Source organism: Geotrypetes seraphini, chromosome 3, assembly GCF_902459505.1.
Source record: "Geotrypetes seraphini chromosome 3, aGeoSer1.1, whole genome shotgun sequence".
In the NCBI taxonomy this organism is placed as follows: domain Eukaryota; kingdom Metazoa; phylum Chordata; class Amphibia; order Gymnophiona; family Dermophiidae; genus Geotrypetes; species Geotrypetes seraphini.
The window spans coordinates 328900037-328923741 of NC_047086.1; the positions used below are offsets into that span (position 1 = coordinate 328900037).

The 23705-nt window shown below is 46.2% G+C and overlaps 1 protein-coding gene across 5 annotated transcripts in view; it reads left to right on the plus strand.

The window, feature by feature from the left end:
* CFAP36 (cilia and flagella associated protein 36) overlaps nucleotides 1-23705 on the plus strand; it is a 240007-nt gene that overhangs the window by 206821 nt on the left and 9481 nt on the right. For all 5 annotated transcript variants that reach the window (XM_033936495.1, XM_033936498.1, XM_033936500.1 and 2 more), the window contains one exon: nucleotides 15470-15631. In XM_033936495.1, the coding sequence (XP_033792386.1) occupies nucleotides 15470-15631 (162 nt within the window). The remainder of the gene's footprint in view (nucleotides 1-15469; nucleotides 15632-23705) is intronic.

Below are 23705 nucleotides of genomic sequence, written 5' to 3' on the forward strand. Positions count from 1 at the left end.
CTAGTGCGCCCACCTTTTAACCGTTGGGCAACTGTTCTTTGAAGGACCTTATTCCACTGCACAACAATTTTTTGGTTAAGTCTTGATTCCTGAAAAGTTTTTGGTGATTATGACAGGTACCAACTTGGTATGCTCAAATATGGTTTTGGTTTTACTGCATCACGTAAGAACTATGAGAAATAGACATTTTTATGTTTACTGACAATAAAATATATAGTCAAGTTTACGTTTCGCACAAGCGACTAAATGAAACAGAATTAAAAGTGTTTTGCTCCCGAGTTTCTTTTATATTCAGTGTCTGGTGCATCACGTTGTAGCATCCAACAATAGTCGGCAAGCATTGACGGATTCCAATTGCCCTGGTATCGTTTCTCCATCGTAGCTATGTCTTGATGAAACCTTTCACCGTGCTCGTCACTCACAGCACCGAGATTTGCGGGGAAGAAGTCCAAGTGTGAATGGAGGAAATGAATCTTGAGTGACATATTGCACTTCATTCTCTTGTATGCTTTGAGAAGTTTGTCTACCAGCTGAATGTAGTTTGGGGCTCTGTAATTGCCCAGAAAATTGTCAACAACGTCTTTCAAGGCTTTCCAGCCAATATTTTCCAGCCCAACTAACAGATCTTCAAATCGCTTGTCACTCATAACATGTCTGATCTGGGGGCCAACAAAAATACCCTCTTTGATCTTGGCATCAGTTATTCTTGGGAACATCTGTCTTAAATAACGAAAACCTTCCCCTTCCTTGTTCATTGCTTTCACAAAATTCTTCATGAGTCCCAGTTTAATGTGAAGAGGAGGCAAAAATATCTTTGTCGGGTCAACAAGCGATTCATGTGCTACATTTTTCTGTCCTGGAACTAACTTTTTACGGAGTGGCCAGTTCTTTCTAGAATAGTGCGACTCTCTGTCTCGGCTGTCCCATTCGCAGATGAAACAGCAGTACTTTGTATAGCCAAGCTGCAGTCCTAGTAACAGAGCAACGACTTTGAGGTCTCCACAGATATTCCAGTTATACCTGGTATACTGGACATACTTTAGTAACATTTCCATATTCTCATATGTTTCTTTCATATGTGCTGCATAGCCAACAGGTACTGAAGGATAAACGTTGCCATTGTGCAACAGAACAGCTTTCAGGCTTAACATTGACGAATCAATGAAAAGACGCCACTCTTCCGGGTTGTGATCACAACCAAAGACCGAGAACAATCCTTCAATGTCACAACAGAAACAGAGACTGTCGACTTGTGCAAAAAATTTGGTTATATCATGATGCCGGTCTCGAAACACAGAAATTTTCGTACCTGGTGATAGCAAACACCATTCCTGCAGTCTCGAACCTAGCAGCTCAGCTTTTGCTTTTGACAGACCCAAATCTCTGACCAAATCGTTCAATTCGGACTGTGTTATCAGATGTGGATCGCCTGATGAGGATGGTTCAAAATCCGGGTCAATGTCACTGTTAGAACCCTGCACTGCAGTTTCTTCATCTGGTTCGTCTAAGGTCCAATCCTCTGGTGGTTTCGGAACTGGAAGACTGTCATCATGTGGCATGGGTCTCATTGCTGAAGGCAGATTAGGATATTCAATTGACTTCTTGTTTTTGGCAGAGAAACCAGACACATTAGTCAAACAGAAATAACAGTCCGTCACATGGTCTTTCTGTTCTCGCCATATCATCGGAACAGCAAATGGCATCGTCTTTCGAGTACCTCTGAGCCAGGCTCTCAGACTAACAGCACATGTCGCACAGCAAATGTGAGGCGCCCATTGCTTGTCTTGATCACCTATTTTGCAGCCAAAATACAGATGATAGGCTTTCTTTACAAGGGCAGTCATCGAACGTCTCTGAGGCGTAAGTGTATATTCCCCACAGATATAGCAGAATGTGTCGCGGCTGTTAAGACACCGACGAGACATATTGCCCGACACCAAAACGTCTATAGCATCAAGCTTACTTACTGTTATATTGCTACAGCTACTATACTACTATACTTTACTATACTGATACTATATACACACACGGACTATCTATATTAACCAAATGAGCAGGATCGGTGTATGGAAGCCACCATTATAGCATGGTGAGACAGCGCAAGCTCGTTCAGACCTGCCCAGACATGCCCAGGATGTCATCTTCCATAAAACAGCTTCCAACCTGGCTAGATTTTATGCATGGACATACCCAGGCGGCACAAACCGTTGTTGATAAGACACTTATGGGAGAAAAAATTGTTTGCATCCAAATATAAGAAAAAATCACGACAAAATTGAAGATTTCTCTGAAATGGTACGTGATGGGTAATTTTTGATGTAATATTCATGATCAGCACCCAAAATTCTATAAGAAACACCCAGCAGTGTTCAGGAAGCAAAAACTTTGTTGTGCAGTGTTCTTAAAGCTGTCTTGGTGACAATTACTTCAGCTAAACGTGTTTCTGAGCTGCAGGCTTTCTCTTGTAGGGCTCCCTTTTGGATTTTTCTAAGGAGCAGGTTGTTTTGCAGCCTGTTCCTTCTTTTCTGCCAAAGGTAATTTTTCCTTTCCATGTTAATCAGGCAGTGGTTTTCCCGGTGTTGGATAGCCAGGAGGGCTCTTCCGAGCAGACAGTTGCGCAAGTTGGCTGTCAGTTGGGTCCTTCCCTCTTATGTGCAGAGGACCCAGGAGATCAGGAAATCAGATCATCTCTTTGTCCTTCTCGCGGATTCTCGTAAGGGGTATGGTGCTTCTAAAGCTACTATTGCGCGCTGGATTAGGGAGACTATTGCTTCCGCTTATCTTCTGAAGAAAAAGTCTGTTCCAGGCTCATTCCACTCGAGGTCAGGCAGCTTCTTGGACTGAGTCTTCTCTAGTGGATATTTGCAAGGCTGCAGTTTGGTCTTCTCTGCATTCCTTTGTCAAACACTACCGTGTGGAAGCGCGTTGGGACATGGTAGTCGGTGAACGTGTTCTGGTGTCGGCCATTGGCATAACAAGGGGAGGAGCAGGGGGAGCGGTCCGTCCCGGGTGCACGCTTCAAGGGGGTGCATAGCCGGCCGGGTCCAGAAGCTCCCGCACTGCTCAAAATGGCACCTCAGCGCGACTGCCCACTCTACTCTGAAATATGTACGGCAGCTGCGCTGAAGTGCAGCAAGGTCCCGCGATGACTACTTCTGCTGCCTCTGCTCCGGAAGAGGTAAGTGACGTCGGGAGGGAGGGGGTGGACGGCACCTTGCTGCAAATCCCTGCATCTGCCGGCCCAGCCCCCCTCCGACGTCACTTACCTGTTCCGGAGCAGAGGCAGCAGAAGTAGTCATTGCGGGACCTTGCTGATTTGGATGGAAAGGAGCATAGCAGGGTGGTGGAAGAAGAAAAAGGGGGTCAGGATGGTATGGAAGCGTGGTGAAGGGTGTGAAATGGGGTCAGGTGGTATGGAAGCGTGAAGGGTGAGAAAGGGGGGTCAGGGTGGTATGGAAGCATGGTGGAGGGAGAGAAAGGGGCAGCTGCTGATGGAATTGCAGGGAAAAGGGGAAGAGACATAAGGGGGAAGAATACTGGATGGAATTGGGTTGGAGGTAAAGAAAGGGGGCTGATGCTGATGGAAGTGGGGAAGGGAGAGGAGAGAGTGAAATGCCAGACCATGGGGGTGTGGTAGAGGGAAGGAGAGGAGAGAGATGCCAGACCAATGGGGGTGAAGGGAGAGATGGAAGGGGGAGGCATAAAATTTCTGGAAGGGGAATAGAAGGAGAGAAGATGCCATATAGAAGGGGCAGAGAGAGGGTAGACAGTGGATGAAAGGAAGAGAGTGACTAGAAGATGAGGAAAGCAGAAACCAGAGAAGACAAGGTAGAAAAAAATTCTATTTATTTATTTATTTATTTTTTGCTTTAGGGGAGATGCATCGCTGTTTCTGTGGTGTTGCATTCTATGCAGAGTCCAGCTTCTTGGTGCTTCAGTTTAACCTTTGTCTACGTATTTTTATTCTACCCCCATTTACAAAACTGTAGCGCGTTTTTTAGCATTGGCATCTGAGCTGTTACCTCCATGGCTAAAAACCACACTACAGTTCTGTAAAAAGGGGAGGAGTTAGTTTGTGATTAAATCAGGGCTGTGGAGTCGGTAGATAAATGTTCCGACTCCGACTCCTCAGTTTTTTGTACTTCTGACTCCGACTCCAGGTACCCGAAATTTCCTCCGACTCCTCGACTCCGACTCCACAGCACTGGTTAATTTTCAGATCGTTAAAATGGAATGTCAAGTTGAGAGAAATGAGCATTTTCGACACCACCTTAGATAAATGTTCCGACTCCGACTCCTCAGTTTTTTGTACTTCTGACTCCGACTCTGAAATTTCCTCCGACTCCTTGACTCCGACTCCAACTCCACAGCCCTGGATTAAATACCAGGTGAAGGTGTTTTTCTGTGTTCTGTGTGTTCAAAAAGACATGGTTTTCTGTTAGGATTGACTGTGTAGGATTGATCTGTACTAGTCTGGCTTGTTTAGTTTTACAATGGGTGTATTGATGTACTGCTCACTGCAATATGTAAGATGCTGCCTTTTCCTAGGTACACTTGTGTGACGTGTGGATTGTTACTAAAAATCATGTTTTTCATACAGATGGGGGGTGTCAAAAAATGATGGGCCCGGGTGTCACATATACTAGGTATGTGTAAGCAACTCTTCCAATGGGAGACAAGTATGGTCATAAGATGTTCTAAATAAAATTATTGCAGAAGCAAAAGAGAAGACAGTATCAAATCTTTATTGCTCTAAAGGAAGGAAAACGCCTCAGAAAGGGCCCTCCCACCTCCACAATGGTGGATCTTAAAGGTGGTTAAGCGATAACCTCATAGGCAAAACCTTCTTGTTAAAGTGAGCAATTAAACCATAAACTGTGCTTCACATAAATGCTGAAATAGATAGAGGCAAAACAACCACTTATCTTAGAGCTGATCGGCACACCGACGGAGGCCAGCGTTTCACCGACAGGCTACATCAGGGTGTGACCCGACCGATCAGTCTGCAAAAATAAAAAGAAAAAACACAGGAACTTAGCAGTTTCACAATGAGTTAACTTTTTAATATAACAGAGCTAAAACGTACCTAATCAAGAGCGTATACAACGCTTCAAAAGTCCAAAAAATGGCTCCCCTGGGGCGGCTCCAAAGTTACGATTTTTAAATCTACGCGGTGGGACAACTAATAAATGATACAAACATAAAATCATGAACAACAGAAAACTGAAAGAGAGAAACACATTTAAACAAATGGTGGTTACATTCATAATTGTAACTACACATTTTATATCAACAAGACCATTTGTGTTTGGTTCGTGTTCCTGTTTTTGTTTCTGTTTGAGGCGATGAGATCTGTGTTTGTCAGATTCTTCTCAGCTGTCATTTCATTCACTTCCGGTGGTGACGTGTCCCACCGCGTAGATTTAAAAATTGTAACTTTGGAGCCGCCCCAGGGGAGCCATTTTTTGGACTTTTGAAGCGTTGTATACGCTCTTGATTAGGTACGTTTTAGCTCTGTTATATTAAAAAGTTAACTCATTGTGAAACTGCTAAGTTCCTGTGTTTTTTCTTTTATTTTTGCAGACTGATCGGTCGGGTCACACCCTGATGTAGCCTGTCGGTGAAACGCTGGCCTCCGTCGGTGTGCCGATCAGCTCTAAGATAAGTGGTTGTTTTGCCTCTATCTATTTCAGCATTTATGTGAAGCACAGTTTATGGTTTAATTGCTCACTTTAACAAGAAGGTTTTGCCTATGAGGTTATCGCTTAACCACCTTTAAGATCCACCATTGTGGAGGTGGGAGGGCCCTTTCTGAGGCGTTTTCCTTCCTTTAGAGCAATAAAGATTTGATACTGTCTTCTCTTTTGCTTCTGCAATAATTTTATTTAGAACATCTTATGACCATACTTGTCTCCCATTGGAAGAGTTGCTTACATATACATTGGTTTCCAATACATCTGAGTTGTTTATAGATATACATATACTAGGTATGCCACTTGTGTCGGCCCTTCGGGGGTCCCACCTTTGATGGGTACTGCTTTGGCATGTCCCATTCGTAAGGACTATACCAGTCTACCAGGTGCTACAGAAGGAGAAATTAGGTTCTTACTAGAGAGTTGCGCGGGGACAGAAATCCCACCCGTCCCCACCCGTCCCCGCCAAAGTCCCACCCGTCCCCGTGAGGAATCCCACCCGTCCCCACCCGTCCCCGTGAGGAATCCCTCCGTCCCCACCCGTCCCCGCGAGGAATCCCCTCCGTCCCCACCCGTCCCCGCGAGGAATCCCCTCCGTCCCCACCCGTCCCCGCGAGGAATCCCCTCCGTCCCCGCCCGTCCCTATAAACTTCAGAAATAGTTATTTCATTTAATTATGCTACTGAATTAAAGGCTCTGGTAGAAACCCATTTACAAATAAGCAAAAAGACTTTATTAATTTGAAAATATTAATTGGGAAGAATACATACTTTGCAAACGGGTTTCTACCAGAGCCTCTAATGTTTATAAATTTTTATCAACACAACTAATATACTACTTTATCCTGAAGCAAAATAAAAAAAAAGAAATATAATTTTTTTCCTACCTTTGTTGCCTGGTTTCTGCTTTCCTCATGTTCTCATTCAATTCCTTCCATCCACTGTCTCTCTTCCTTCTGCATCTTCCATTTGCTCTGTTACTGTGCCTCTCCCTTTCTTCCCCCTTCCAAATTGGTCTGGCACCCATCTTCTTCTCTCCGCTCCCCCCATAGTCTGGCATCTGTCTTCTTCCCTGCCAGCGTCTTCTCCCTACTCTCTCTTCCCCATTTCCTTTCAGCGTTCTTCTCCCCCCTCTGTCTTCCACATGTGCTTTCAGTGTCCTTCTCCCCCCTCTGCTTCCCTATGTCCTTTCAGCGTCCTTCTCCCTCTCTGTCTTCCCCATGGCCTTTCAGCGTCCTTCTCCACCCCCCCCCCGTCTTCCCCATGTCCTTTCAGCATCCTTCTCCCCCCTCTGTCTTCCACAAGTGCTTTCAGAGTCCTTCCCACCCCTTCCCATGGCCTTTCAGCGTCCTTCTCCACCCCTTTGTATTCCCCATGTGCTTTCAGCGTCCTTCTCCCCCCTCTGTCTTCCACAAGTGCTTTCAGAGTCCTTCCCCCCCCCCGCCCTTACCATGGCCTTTCAGCGTCCTTCTCCACCCCTTTGTATTCCCCATGTGCTTTCAGCGTCCTTCTCCCTCCTCAGTCTTCAAGTGCTTTCAGAGTCCTTCCCCCCCCTCCCGTCTTCCCCATGGCCTTTCATCGTCCTTCTCCCCCTCCTTTTCTACCGCCCCGGGTGCAGCACAGCCGGCCAGGTCCCCTTACTTTTGTGGCACTTCCCCGACCGACCGACAACAGCCCCGGTCCGACAAACCTCCCTGCCCTTAACCGCGAATCTAAATTACCTTCTTACAGCTGCTGTAAGAAGATAATTTAGATTCGTGGCTACAGGGCAGGGAGGATTGTCGGACCGGGGCTGTTGTCGGTCGGTCGGGGAAGTGCCACAAAAGTAAGGGGACCTGGCCGGCTGTGCTGCACCCGGGGCGGGGTGTGGCGGGGCGGACCGCCCCCTCCCTTGGTAGCCACTCGAACCGCGAGGCTACTCTCCTCCTTACCTGCCCTGCCTGCCGCACAGAGCCGAACGGAAGTCTTTCCGACGTCAGCGCTGACGTCGGAGGGAGGGAGGGCTTTGTTTAAGCTTTGTTTAAGCCCTCCCTCCCCTCCGACGTCAGCGCTGACGTCGGGAAGACTTCCGTTCGGCTCTGTGCTGCAAGCAGAGAAGGTAGGGAGAAGAGCCGCGCGACTGAGTAAATCCAGCCCCGCAGGAACCCCGCGACCCCCGGAGGCGTCCCCACGGGATCCCCGCGACCCTAGGGGGCGTCCCCACGGGATCCCCGCGACCCTAGGGGCGTCCCCACGGGATCCCCGTGACCCGAAGGGGGAACCCGCGGGATGCCCGCGGGTCCCGCGGGATTCCCGTCGTCCCCGTTCCCGTGCAGCTCTCTAGTTCTTACCTGCTAATTTCCTTTCTGTTAGCCTGTAGACTGGTATAGTCCCCCACCCTATCTGTCTTTGTGCAGTGATTGCGAGTTTTTGTTTTGCTCGCGTGCAGATTTTGTTTTTCCTGCGAGTTCTAGTATTTTTCTAGGGCTGGGGAGAATTAAGAACAGCGGCTATGGCTCAGCTGGCTTAGCTGGTGAGCTCTGGGGATATTTTCTATACCAGGATTGAGTTCTACACATGTTCCAACAGTTGTTTACAAATGTTTGTTATTTTTTACACTCCTGTTCGGAGTATGTTTTACTGTTTTCAGTTGAAGTCTTTCCTTGGTTCTGCTTGGCTATTTGGCAGACTCTATTGCAAGAGGGAACTATCCTGATATACAAGTTTGTTCTCAGTCTCCCCCTGCTGGTAGCAGTGAGGTATATAACCCAGTCGTAAGGACTATACCAGTCTACAGGCTAACAGAAAGAAAATTAGCAGGTAAGAACCTAATTTCTCCTTAGATCTTCAAACATACTTTCTAGTGCAAAAAGCATATGAGTCTTGAACTAGTGAGTTATTCACCTCTAGTTGTGAGTTGTATTGGAGGCATTATCTACATTTTTCGGCTGCCTGGAAGAAGACACAGAAGTCTGTAACTGGGAGGGCAATCCTTTTACAGGACACTTAACTAGCCAGCCTGCATTGACACTTTTGGAAGGCTCGGGGACCACTCCCTTAGTAGCAAGGCTCACTCCTGGTTATTATCAGATCTTGAGTGTAGCCTGTGTGGCTCTGCGTTGGTCCTAAGGACTTTATCAGGTGCCAACTGCATTCTTCCCACCCCCTTTGATGATGCATGTGGAGCTGTAGGGGGTCTGGGATATCAGTAAATTTGATGGTCTGACTGTCAGCCCAAAGAAACAAGCATTTAGATCTTTACATGCTTGTCTAAGGCAGTAATCTTCTCCACCTTCCAGCTGCTGTTTAAGCTAAAGCAGGCACAGCACCAACTGAACTTTTAGTACAGTTCATTGCAGTCTATGGGAGACATTTTTTTTTTTTTTGGGGGGGTGTCTTTAATAGCATTTTTGGAGGTTTCTGGGGCTAGGACTTAGGTCCCCTACCTTCATAAACCCCTTTCCTGCTTTTAAAAAAACTTTTATTTCATTCTCCTAGGCTGTTTTTTTGCACCAAAAATACTGCCGCTGTGGCCACCTTGATTTTCTCAATATAATTTTAAAACCCTCTTTCTTGTACAATCCCACTGTATTCCTGGACTAGTGGATTATTTTCCTGTGGTCACCAGACAGCTTGTAGAAAACCTAATTATACAGAGTCTTGAGCCCCTCCCCTCTTAACCTCAGAACTTACCCCCAGGAATCCAGTTTCTTTCCTTCAAACCAGACTGTAGGTGTTTGGCTTTTCTGCTCGTGTTTATTACCCAGTTTGTTTCATTCATGATTGCTGCCCTTATGTTGCAGAGGTTCCCCACAGGGACAGCTCTGACTGTGGGAGATCACAGACTTTGCGTAAAGTCTGTTTCCAGGAGGTGGCTCAGGGACCATTCCCTTGGGAGCTTGCTCACCCCAGGTTCATCTGCTAGTGGATCGAGTGCAGGCTGCATGGCTCCATGGAGGTACACCTGGTACTGGAGCTGACTGCATCCTCCGCCAGGTCATGTGCACGGTGTGTCCCAGAGTGGTAGAGGTCCCGGTTGTAGGTGTCAGCTGGTGGGGCTGTCATAAGACCGGCAGTCCAGTTTGTGTGTTTGTTGAGACAGAGGATCTCCTAGTAAGCAGTTTTAGCTTCTATTTCAGCAGTCCACAGCAGCACATGGCACAGAGATTACTGGACTGAAAGCTTGAATCAGCAATTTTTTTGGGGGGGGAGGGGGTGGTTTGTCTCTAAAAGTAGGTTTTTAGAAGGTTTGGGAGTGTGCCGTGCCCCACACCCAACCCTTAAAATACAGAAGTCACAGTTTTTTAGTGGCATCTGTGCCTTTCCCGGGCTGTTTTGTGCTAAAAATAGCACCTGTGGTGGCCATCTTGGATTTTTACAATTCAATTAAAAAGTTATTTTTAGCCTCTAGAAGCTTAATTTTCGTAAGAAAATCGCCCAGATGGACTTCCCTTGGCAGAATTTGATAGATTCATGCCCTATTTGCGGTGGGTAGCTATCAGGCGCACGGCTGTTTTCTATGTGCATTGCAGCATGGGAGGGAGCGGAATTTCATCGGCCGAAGTACCCTTGACTTCTGAAGGAGGCACTACTGCCATTCCTTCCTGGGGGCATGCAAAAAAGTCGAAAATGGGCCCTGAGGAAAATTCAGCTGCAATTTGGCGACCAAAGCTCTAAAAAAACACCTGTTTACGGCCTTCAATAACTGACCTCACGGAAACCAAATATGCTGGTATAATTAATATATATTTTATTAATAATCAATAACAGGTTACAAGAAAAAATCATTACAGCGTATGGAGCTGACAGATAGTATGCCTCAAGCGCTTGAGTATACCTGGATGTTTGTCCTCCTCTCATAGCCAAAAGAGCTATCTTTTATATGCTTCTGATAGCCCAAGCCCACGTGGGTGTATATTACATTTTTAGTTTTTATTGGTTACTTACAAACGTTATTACATTTATCAGTTTATTAATTGGTCAACATTATCTGTGTCATGCTGTGTCATACTGTATGCACGCCCTGTTTACTAAAATAACTATCTAGTCCCGTCAAATGCCATTTTAATATCAAATCATCAGTTTTGAGCAAAGGGTCCACTAAGGAACCACCCGTTCCAGGATATATCTTGCAAAATGATGTATTTTTATATTCTTGGTCAGGAAATGTCCTCATCCTTTTTGTGTTCACTTCCCTGTTCTTATGGCACTACAGCAGATATAGTACCAGTTGCCATGTAAAAGAATAAGTTTCGCTTGGCTTGCTGATTTCAGCAAGCCTAGATTGTGCAAAGGCTGACAGCTTTAGTCAGAGCATTCTCAGCCATCTTAGGCCTTTAGTACTGTTTATTGGCCTATTATTCTGGGGGATTTTCAGGGGGTTTTGTCTTCATCTATAGTTTCATAGAGAACTTAAAATCTTCACCTGTACAAGACTCTCTCTCTCTCCTCCCCCTCCCTTATCAGCTCACAACAAGTTCTCCAAGACTTGACAGAACATTCCACAGGAGGCAGCTTCTGCTCCAAATAATGTATTTTCCCCAAATTTATCAAATTGATGTATCAGGTTTCTTTGGTAAAGAAATTGGTGCCAGCCACCACTCCACAGGTTCTCTCACCAGCTGTGGGTTCCCCTCCTTCCCAGAACATGGGGATTGTGCCTTGCTCTCTTGCACCGGCAGTTTCTGTCATCAAACAGGATGCCGTGACCATGCCCTTTCTTAAGTAGACAGGCACCACCTCAGCAGGGGCTGTTGCAGCCCTCACAGATCTCTAGGACCAGGATCCGGGTGGACCCCTAAATATAGGGGAGGATCCCATGGTGAGGAAATTTTTCAAGCCTGCGAATCTGGTGGGTTTGATTTTGAAGTCCTTCCTGGAGTTGAAGCTGGAGGTTGGGCAGCTGGTCCATATAAAATGCTCTCTTATGAATGGCAAGGAGACCGCAGTCTTCTACTTTTCCTGTTCATCCAGTCATAGTCAAGATGCTCACGGACATCTGGGAGACTCCTATAGGCCCTTTAAAAGGCTCTAGGGCCATATCTCAGCTCTACCCAATGGTGGACACTTTTAGCCAGCGCTTTGTCTGTTTCCTCAGTAGTACAGGTTATTAAATGTATTATTCTCTACAGTGTGGGACTGTGGTGCTGAAGGATGTTCAAGACTACAGAGTGGATTTTATCCTTAAATGCCTGTGACTACAGCTGCCGGACTGAAGGCAGCGGCGGCCTCCTTTGTGGCCAGAGATCGTCATTCTAAACTCCGCCCTAATCCTGACACTCTCGTGATTTAAGACCTCACCTTCCTGTTTTCAGGGGTGGATTACACGATGAATACCCTGTACGATGTGTTCAAGGTGTTCAGCAAGCTGTCAGTCTACATCCTTCTCAATGCGTAGGATGTTGAGAATCCGGCAGTGGTCCAGGGATTCGTCCTCAAAGGCGACATTGAACAGATTGCTTTTCAAGAGGCAACTTCTGTTTGGCAAAGGTCTGGATGACCTCATAGCTAGTGTGCAAGACCGCAGGCCCATGTCCTTGACAGTTAGCAGGCCCCAGCCCTCCAGGGGATTGGGGTGCCTGCATTTTCATCCTTTCCGACAATCCCATTAGTACTTTCGGACCTTCTCTGGGTAGCACTCTAATTAGCCTACCAGGTGGAGGTTTGGTGGTTCCATCCCCGAGGAGCTGTCCGGCAGCGCCTTCTAGGAAACAATGTTGACACCAGGCCCTTGGCCGCTCCTCCACGGATTGGAGGGTGGCTCTCTGCCTTCCTGATGGTGTGGCAGGCCACCACTTCAGACTGTTGGGTCCTGGAGACGTTTTGGGATGGCTACAAAGTTTCCAAGTTTATTATTTTCTTGATACACCATCTATCAAAAGAAATATCTAGGCGGTTTACAGTTAATAAAATACAAACTTGAGTTGCATCATGGCCTAGCGGATTATTCTCTGGATTCTCTGGCAGGTTGGAGGCCCCTGTCTGCAGACTGCTGGACATTGCAGCCATAGAACCCATTCCTGAGCAAGACCCGGTTTTGGCATTATTTAATATACTTTATCCTGCCAAGGAGAGGCTCCGATGACTGGAGGCCAATTCTGGACCTCAGTGTGGTCATTGCAGCGCTAAGAATGCCACTTTCCAGATGTAGACCGTACATTCAGTGATTGCCTCAGTGGCTCTGGGGGAATTCTTGACTTCCTTGGATCCGATGGAGGCATATCCCATATTCCCATCTTTCCAGACCACAGGAATTTCCTGAGATTCTACGTTCTGCAGCAGCACCATCAGTTTGTGGCATTGCCCTTTGTTCTGGTGACGGCGCCCAGGACGTTTACCAAGGTGATGGCGGTAGCGGCAGTTCATCTGCGCACCCTAGGGTTTCTGGTTCACCTGTATCTAGCTGACTGGCTGATCCGGGCCCTGTCGGAGTCAAAGAGGCATCAGGTTGTTCTCTTCCATACTGGTCAGAATGAGGTGTTACTGCCCGTATCATGCCAGGACAAGTTACGCAAGATGGTCCAGAAATTGCTGGTCACTCCAGTTCCAAAGACATGGCAGTATCTCCAGGTTCTGGGGATCATAGTGGCGATGATCGATGGGATCCCTTTGGCTTGAGCTCATTTGCACCCTCTCCAGGATGCTCTGATTTCATGCTGGAGTCTGCAAATTGTTCCTCTGCATGCCCAGCTGCGGTGACGCGAAGCAGCCTAAATTTGTGGCTTTGTCCTCTTTCCCTATCCATGGGTCTTCCCCTCCAGATCACCGACTGGGTGATTCTGATGATGGATGCCAGTCTCATAGGCTGGGGTGCTGTTTGCTGGAAGTTCCTCTTCAGGGCTGGTTGGCTCCCTCTGAGCGGAAGTGGTCACTCAATTTCCTGGAGCTTCAGGCGCTCCGGGTGGCTCTCTCCACTTCTAAGGTCATCACCTTGGACGCCACAGCAGTGGCTTTCATCCATTGCCAGGGGGGCACCAGGAGCGTCTCCCTGCGCATGGAGGTCCAGCTTCCCTTCCGGTGGGTGGAAAACCACCTAATGGCATTTTCATTTGCGCACGTGGTTAGCGTGGACAACATCCAGGCAGATTATCTCAGTCATGGTCTCTGTCCTGGAGAGTGTTCAACTGTATAGTGGAATGCTGGGGCTATCTCACATTCGACCTCATGGTGTCTGCGTCCAACGAGAAGGCAGATCGGTTCTTTAGCTGCCATCGTGGAACTGGCGGCAAAGGATTGCATGCCCTTATTCAGCCTTGGCCATTGGAGGGTATGCTGCATGTCTTTCCTCCATGGCCCATGATAGATTGCCTGTTGAGAAGAATTGTGACACACAGGGATCGGGTGATTCTCATGGCGCCCAACTGGCCTAGGCACCTATATATGCCGACCTGTTTTGGCTGCAACTGGATCAGGGTCTCAAGCCCCCTTGTCACCCTCACCTTCTCGCTCAGGGCCCCAGTGCACTTCATGATCTGTACTGCTTTGGTCTTATGGCCTGGCTATTGAGACCGCGGCCTTAGTTCACAGGGACTATTCCTCGTCCATGACAGTGACTATTCTCTGTAGCAAAAAGAATTCCAAGTTGGCGGCCTATGAGAAAGCTTGGAAATGTTATCAGATCTGGTGTATCCAGAAACATAATAATCCATCGATTCCGTCAGTGCCTTGATTCTTAGAATTCTTCAAGACGGTCTGTCTTAGGGCCTGGCTGGACGGTCCCTGACCCCCGGCGTTTTGGCATTGGCAGAACCAGTTGCATCAGTTGGTCACCTGGGAGGCGCGAGATGCCGGAGGGGCTAGGAAGCAAAAGATGTTGTTCTTCAATATCTGGGAGCCATATTTGCAAGCCTTGCATCCAAAGGGTCGCAGTGAGGTTTTAAGATGGGTGTTGTAATCTGGGCGCTCAGTAAGTAGGGCTGGGAGAGCAATGGTGAGTACTGGTGGGACGGGATAGAGAGTACAACTGGGGGGGAGGGAGGAATTGGGGAGGGAAGGTGGGGGGTATTGAAACGTTCTGGCATTTAGTCACGGATATGATAAGTGGGGTTCGGTGGGGGGAGGGGGTGGTGTGGCATCTTCGGGGCTCATAAGAATCCAGGGCCTCGGAGTGCCTTTCTGTCCTCATTAGTCTTGCTCGCCCTATGTAGAGTAGGAAGGGGAGTGGGGGGAGTTTGGTTGCTGCTACTCTTCTTCTGTACATGCTTGTTCTATTATTGTATATGATGCATCATTGTTTGTACTGTGCACCCTTGGAGTGCCCTGGAGTTGTTGTTTGCATCAATAAAAATTGTTTGAACCTAAAATCTCTACTATATGCGATTTTTTGAAAATCTAGCACTCGGAATCCTAGTGGGTTATCTAATCATAGCATCTTTCATTCCTGCCACTAAATCTTTTCGCCTGATAACAAAATCTGATGCTTGCCTTAAAATAAGATTATTCCTTATGTTTGCATTTTACTTTGAATAAGAAACATTGCTGCTTTAAGGAAATACAAAGAAGTAATCTAAATGCTAAGATTCAAAACTTTACTAGAGAAACTGAATTCCTTTCTCTTATTCCACTGCTTATTCTTAGGATAAGCAGCATAAAATCTGTTTTACAACATGGGATCTAGCTAGGTACCATAATTGGGACCTGGGTTGGCCAGTATTAGAAACAGGAAACTGGGCTTGACGGACCTTTGCCTGTCCCAGTATGGCAGTTCTAATGTTAAAAAGTACATATTTTTGTTTTAGTATAATGGTTACTTGTTAATGGATTGTCTATTGCCATGTGTGGTTTTTGAAATCATTCCAGAGTTTAACATCTCTTGAAAAGGAGCAGCTAAGACAACGAGCAGAGTATTTAAAGCAAAAGCGAGATAAATTAATGGCTAAAAAGATGGAATCAAGGTTTAAGCTACATAAAGAAGCAAATGAAGATCATGAAGTAAAAGCATCTTCTTCGGCATCACAGCAGGTAAAGACACTGAAATTCTGCTATTAATTGAACTAAGGGGTCCTTTTACTAAGGCGTGCTAATCGATTTAGCACACGCTAAATGCTAACGTGTCCATAGAATATAATGGGCGTGTTAGCATTTAGCACGCGCTAATCGTTAGTGCACACTAAATCTGCTAGCGCACCTTAGTAAAAGAGGGGGGTAAGTCTTAAAATACAGTGTTTTGACAAATTTGCTATTAATGACCACTACTACAATATTAATGACTGCTGCTACAGGCCACTTCAGGCAAAAAAAGAGTAGCAAATTGACTTGGCCAAATGATATACATCTCAGAGAATATTTATGTTTATTAAAAACTTTATATACTGCATAACGGCCTAAAAGGATCCAAGTGGTTTACAATGCATAAATTACATTCATCATTAAAAGACCTCCATTAAAAATAGAAAAGGAAAGATTAAGAACAGAAGTTAAATTTTTTTTTTTTTTTTTTCTTCATCTATAATAATAAAACCCTAGCCACGCACGCACACTTGAAACTCCGTGCCTCCGCATGCGGAGTAGAAGAACCGCCGAACAGGGAGGAACCGCGAAGCAGGGAAGTGTTTCAGTGCAGTAGGTGGGGGAGGGGGAGGAGGTTTGAATTAGTGCAGGCTCTGGTGTTGGTGAAGAGGGTTAAAGTAATGGGTAAGTGGAGAGTTGCAGTACCGTGGGGACGGGCAGGGGAGAGACGAGAGAGAAATTGGTCCTGGGGTTGGGTACAAGAGAAAGGATAAAAAAGGAAGAGAAACTGGGGGGGGGGGTATAGGGACAGGAAGAATGGCCTTGGAGGCAATGGAAGGAAGGATAGATAGGAATGGAGCTGGGACTGAAAGGGTGATAAATGCAGTGGAGGATCAATGAGGGCCAAAAGGGACTAAGGAAATGGTGATGGATAGCGCCAGAAGCCAATAGAAGAAAGAAAGACAGAAAGACAGACAGGGGACAGGGAGAGAGAGAGAGTGAGAAAGAAAGACAGACAGACAGGGGGCAGGGAGAGAGAGAGAGAGAAAGAAAGACAGAAAGAAAGCGGACAGGGAGAGAGAGAGAGTGAGAAAGAAAGAATGATGGGGGCAGGAAGAGAGAGAGAAAGAAAGAAAGACAAAGACAGATGGCAGGGAGAGAGAGAGATAGACAGACAGGGGCAGGGAGAGAGATAGAAAGAAAGAAAGAAAGAAAGGGAACAGGGAGAGAGAAAGAAAGAAAGACAGGGGCAGGGAGAAAGGGAGAGAGACTGACAGAAAGAAAGAAAGATGGGGCAGTGAGAGAGACAGAAAGAAAGAAAAAGAAAGATAGACAGCGGGAGGGAGAGAGATAGAAAGAAATTCTACACATCTATTCTAGCACCCATTAATGTAATGGGCTTAAACACTAGTAAATATTATAACAAACTTCTCAATAAGAACCATTCTAATGGCAAAACAATAAAACATTCAAATCTCAATGAACCATAATTTATACATACAACTAAAAATTCTCCATTGCAAAATCAATCATTACATAAACACAGATCACAATCCCTAACTCTATTCTAATTTGAGAAAGCCAATTGAAAAAATGTGCTTCTAAACGTCTTTTAAAATTTATTTAGGATTCTTCTTTTCTCAAGTCTATGGGAAGGTTATTCTATAACTGTGGAACTAAATAAAAGAATGCACAATCTCTAGTTGACGCAAGATGTGCCTTCGAAATGTGAGGAATGACTACCCTATTATTCAGAGATCGTAATAGTCGCCTTGGGGTGTAAAATATCACCAAGTTAAAAAGATATGAAGGCTGTAGCTGAAATAATGCTCTATGTGCCAACATGAGAATTTTAAATTTAATCCTAAATTCCATTGGTAACCAATGGAATTTTAGATACAAAGGTGATCACAAATATATGCCCGACCTAATAATCTAATTGCGGTATTCTGCAGTTTGTAGCGCTTCAGCTGTCCTAACCCAATGCCTGCATATACTAAATTGCCATAATCTAACTTTGGTAATACAAAGAGTATTACTAGAATTGAAAAATTAACTTGAAGAGCTATTGTTAGTTATTTGTAATTTATCTTTAAAATCTATCATGGTACAGGAAGATTGGAGGGTGGCAGTGCAACGCCAATTTTTGAGAAAGGGTTCCATATGTTCTTGAGCCATTATTTTTGCCTTCCTGATTTCTCCTTTTTTTCAGTTTTAAATTCTTTTTTAGGGGCAATTTCTCCAAATGGAATAGTTTTACGTATGCACATCAGTGGGGGTAATCACAATTTCTAGTGCAATGTGTAGTTATCTGATCCAGAAAGTTGCTTGCAGAAAACTGTCAATTATGTTTTCTAACTCTGCCTTCTTCAAGAGTGTTGCTTCTGTCCCCTCATTTTGTTTTTGATCTGTTCTGTGGTTTTATTATTTTCAGGTTTGTTTGCTCAGTGCTCTTTGGAGGCTCAGTGCTTGGAGGTTCCCACTTGGTTGGACCTCTGCCTGGGAGAAGTTTGCACGGTAGAAGTCTGCTGCTAGCAGGATCAGCCCCTTGAGGACACCTAGTTAACCAGCCTGCAAGAATTTTTTTATAGCTCTGGGGCCATCCCCTGTGTAGCTGCTCGTATCCCTGAGTGCAGGCTTTGTGGTCTTCCTGGTTCTGCCATGACTAACAATAAGATGACTGTATGATCCTACCCCTTTTGAAGTACGGTTTTCTGGGGGGTCAAGGTTCAATCTGACCTCAGTACGACTGGCAGCTAGATGATCTAATGGCCAGTGTATTGGACCATCACCCCAAATCTTTACTGGACAGCAGACCCCAGACTGCCCGGAGTTTGGGTCAGGGCAATTTTTGAGGCTGCTGATGATTTTGTATGTATTTGGAAGGACAAACGATGTAAAGGCTCTTTCAGAGATTGCATCAGAGATTCAGCGGGGGCCGGCAAGCCTTGGACTCTCACCCCTCACCAGCTGCAAAGAAAGCACAATAACGCCAGGCCAGAGGCTGAGCTCCCCCAGATAGGGGGCAAGCTATTAGCCTTTTTATCGGCCTGGTCTCCGATTGGCACAGACCATCTCTGCCCTCCTGCCAAACCACTTTGTAACATCGCCGGCTAGGGGGCTCCGTCGGTGATGTCACCCACATGTAGAGAATATCTGCCTGCTGTCCCTGGATAACACCTGTTACAGTAAGTAACTGTGCTTTTCCTCTCTCTGTTAGGTCCTAGCTCATGCTCGCTAACACTAGGTCTGGCAGGATGCACATTTCAAATCTGACATTGTAATCACAAAATAGAAAATAAAATAGTTTATCCCAGGACAAGCAGACAGCATATTCTCACATGAAGGTGACGTCATCCACAGAGCAGACAGCCTCGCAAGCAGACTTGCTTGTAAAACTTTTAGAAAGTTCGCGACTGCTGCACCGCGAATGAGCGAGTGCCTTCCCGCCCAAGGTAGGGCGCGCGTTTCCTCAGTTCTCAGTTTTCCGCGGAGCTGACAAGCCACTCGTTTTGACGCTCTGCGCTAGACTTAGTTCAACTCGTGCCTTCTCTCACCGTGGCGCGTATATTTTTCTTTATAGGGTTGCTGTGTTTATTTGCGTGTTTCATTTAAAATATGTACAGTAGAACCTTGGTTTAAGAGCATAATTTGTTCCAGAAGCATGCTGGTAAACCAAAATACTCGTATATCAAAGCGAGTTTCCCCATAGGAAATAATGGAAACTCGTTTTGATAAGTTCCCACCCACCCCGAGGCCAGCGGCGCTGCTCCCCCCCCACTCGCAAAGACCCCCTCCGCGGGAACCGCCCACCCCCCCCGTGCGAACCGGCACCCTCCGCCCGAACAACTTAAACTTACCCCCCGTCTGGCACCGGCACGTAGCCCACAGGACGTGCTGGTGCCGCTAGAAGATCTTCCTGCTTCTGCCGGCCTTGAGGATGCATCTGGGCATGCTCAAGGACTTCTAATTCTCCCTTCAGCCTCAAGTCCTGAAACGTCGAATTCAGGTAGACAAGCTCTTTGACGGTATGGATAAGGCCTTGACCTCGATTCCAGACCTAGCCTCGACCTCTACTCCGACCCCAGTGAAGTCTTCTAAGGGGATCTAGCTTTTTCCTCATTTGCAAAATCCTCGTCTTTGGGGAAATCACCTAAATCTTCTCCTGAGGAGCTGTTATCCTCACTGCCTCCTTCGGGTAAGGTAGCTAAACCACCTTCTTCAGATATGCCACCCTTAGCACCGGTGGTTCTGAAGCTGCCTAAGAAACATGTCTCAAAATCCAGACCTTTCTTCTTCAAGGTCGTCTTCCTCAAAGGTCGTCTTCCTCAGAGACTATAGCCGCACCAAATGTACCAGATCCAGTGGTCTTGGTGCCGCTTTTGCAGAGTATGATAGAGATTATTCTGCATCAGGAGTTTGGTAACATGCTTGCCAAATTAACTCCTGTCTCAACTCTGGTTCCTGCAGTCCAGCCTGAGCACTCAGCAGTATTACAAGGAGTCGGGTCCTTGGCAGTGCCTTGAGCTCAACCTAGTCACTCTGTACAAGGAATCGAGTCCTTAAAGAGTGTCTCGAGAGGAGTCTGCACACACTATACAAGGAGTTGAGTCCTTGGCAGTGCCTTGAGCTCAACCTAGTCACTCTGTACAAGGAGTCGAGTTCTTGGCAGTGCCTCGAGCTCAACCTAGTCACTCTATACAAGGAGTCGAATCCTTAAGAGTGCCTCGAGAAGAGTCTGCACACACTATACAAGGAGTCAAGTCCTTGACAGTGCATCAAGATACCTCTTTACAAAGAGCTGAGTCCTTTTTGGCATCTCGTTCTCGAACTTCGTCTACCAGTCCTTCCTCTTCACATAAGGTGTTGCCCTTTTTGAGGAATAGGACGAGGACTCCTCGACATTCATCTTCCAGACTGGATCCGACTCAATCACAGGACCGTGATTCGAGACATCCGTTGAGGCATTCATCGAGACCTAAGTCTTCTCGAGACAAGTCTCGTTTATCCAATATCAAGACCTCATACTCCTTTGTCAGTTGCAGTGCCTCACCATTCTCGTCAGTTGAGTTCTTCTCCGAGGTTCTCTTCACATTCCAGAAGTGAGTCATCTTTGCCTCTGGACTTGGATATTAGGTATCAATACTCCAGAGAGGCTTCACCTTCATTCTCTGCTATGAGAGGGACCTCGAGGGGTTCTTGATCACCTTCTCCTCAACGAGGTCATTCCTCTTCAGACCAGGTATCCTTTACCAAGTTTCTCTCTAAAATGAGTAAAGATTTTAACATATCTTTAGAATCTGGAAGAGCTGGGAATGCCTCATCCTCCTATAGAGTCTCTCAAATTACCCATCAATGGCATTCTTTCTCAAACTTTCAAGAGAAATCTTGAGACACCATATTCCATTCCTGCTGTGCCAGCAAAGTTGGTCCACGGTAAGGGATTTGACAAGTCTCAATTATCCCACATGTGGAATCTTCTTTAAAAAGAACCAACCCTGCCAAGGTTTATGCCACCGTCCCGCATAGAAGAGAGGGCAGGACTGTGGACAAGTTTTGTCATCGCCTGTATCAAAACTCACTCATGGTGACCCGAGTTTTGAACTACAACTTTGTCTTCACATCTTATCTTAAGCATTTGGTTAACACCATGCCTGATTTCTTCAAATATCTTCCTCAACATAGACTTCCAGAGTTTCAACAACTTCACAACACTCTGGGGCAACTTCGCATGAATCCTGTTCAATCTTCATATAATGCGTTTGAACTGTCCTCTAGAGTCACTGCTTTTTCATTGGCCATGCGTCATCTTGCTTGGCTTTGCACCATGGACATGGACTTGAATCTCCAAGAACGCCTGGCTAACATCCCATGCCAGTGCGATGACTTGTTTGATTACTCTATTTAGGCAGCTACCAAGCGTTTATCTGAACATGAGAAGTCCTTTGCTTCCATCATCAGTCCAAAGCCTACCACTGCCAAAGGTTTTAGGCCTGTTCCATCCTACCAGAGGTGATTTCCTCAGAAGGCGACTCCTTATGCAAGGCCGCCTCCTAAGAAACAACAACAGCAGCAGCAGCAACAACGTCAGCAAAAAAACTCAGACTCCTGCTGCACCCAAGGCCTCTCAGCCTTTTTGACCATCTAACACAGAGCATAACCTCAATAGTTCTTCCTCTGTCCTCTCCTCTTCCCATAGGGGGCCGTCTCCATCTCTATTATCATCGATGGGAACTCATTCCATCTGACCTCTGGGTCCTCTCTATCATCAGGGAAGGTTACTCTCTTCATTTCATCCAGGTCTTTCCAGATCTTCCTCCAAGAGTGTATCCTTTCAATCCTTCCCAGACTGCCCTTCTTCTTCAGGAAGCTCAAGCTCTGTTTCGTCTCCGTGCCATCGAGAAAGTTCCTCAGCAGAAAAAGGGGTTTTACTCCCATTACTTCCCAGTTCCGAAAAAGATGGGCAATCTGTGGCCTATTTTGGATCTCAGAGCACTCAACAAATTTCTTGTCACAGAGAAATTTCGGATGCTGTCTCTGGCACCCTTGTATCCTCTCCTAGATCAGAACGATTGGTTATGCTCTCTAGATCTCAAAGAGGCTTATACTCCCATTCATTCAGCCTCTCGCAAGTTCCTCAGATTTTGAGTGGGAAATCATCATTTTCAATACAGAGTGCTACCTTTCGGCCTGGCATCATCTCCCAGAGTCTTCACCAAGTGCCCAGTACTGGTAGCAGCAGCTCAGCAAACTAAGGTCTTCAGGTTTTTCCGTACCTGAACGACTGGCTCATCAAGGATTCAAATCTGAGGGGTTATTGTAGCGACCCAATGGACTACTTGGTTCCTCCAAAGCTTGGGATTCGAAATCAACTTCCCAAAATCCCAACTACAGCCCTTTCAGACTCTACAGTTCATCGGAGCTGTACTGGATACTGTGCAACTCAGAGCATTCCTTCCTCAGCAGTGTCAGGATGCTCTCATTCAACTTTGTCACAAAGTGTCATCCGTCACTTCACTCTCAGCGAGGCACATGATGGTTCTCCTAGGCCACATGACCTCTACAGTTCATGTGACTCCTTTTGCCAGACTTCACCTCAGAATTCCTCAGTGGACCCTGGTATCTCAATGAGCACAGGCTTTTGACCCACCCTGTCAGCACATTACATTGACTCCTTTGTTAAGACAGTCTCTCCACTGGTGGATGTTTTCTTCCAATCTCTCCAGAGGTTTACTGTTTCAGACGCCCCCTCATCAGAAGGTCCTCACAACAGATTCCTCGATCTATGCTTGGGGGGCTCATCTCGATGGTCTCCATACTCAAGGCCATTGGTCCAACACAGATCTTCAGTGTCACATAAATCCTTTGGAACTCAGAGTGATATTCAATGCTCTCAAAGCTTCTCAGCATCTTCTCCACGATCAAGTAGTCCTTATTTGGACAGACAATTAAGTAGCCATGTACTACGTCAACAAGCAGGGAGGAACAGGATCTCTCCCTCTCTGCCAGGAAGCTCAAAAGGTGTAAAATTGGGCAATCGTTCACAACACCTTTCTAAAAGCAGTCTATATTCAAGGGGAGAAAAACTGTCTGGCGGACAAATTGAGTCGTCTTCTACAACCTTACGAATGGACACTCAATTCCTTGCCTCTCCATCACATTTTTTCTCAGTAGGAGACTCCTCAGATAGATCTATTTGCATCTCCCCACAACAACAAACTACCTTAATTCTGCTCCAGGATGTACTCTCCTCATTGCCTCGAGGCAGATGCTTTTCTTCTGGAATGGACAAACCAGTTTCTATATATATTTCCTCCATTTCCTCTCATTCTCAAGACACTCGTCAAACTCGAACATGAACATGCCACCATGATTCTGATAAGCTCCTCCTCGATGGCCCAGACAACCGTGGTTCTCCCTTCTGCTTCAACTCAGCAGCAAGGAGCCACTACTTCTACCAGTGTTTCCCTCTCCGCTTACAAAGAGTCAGGAGTCTCTACTTCATCCCAATGTGCAGTCTCTACACCTGACAGCTTGGTACGTCTCAACCTAACTGCCACTCTACAGTTTTCTCAACCTACCACTG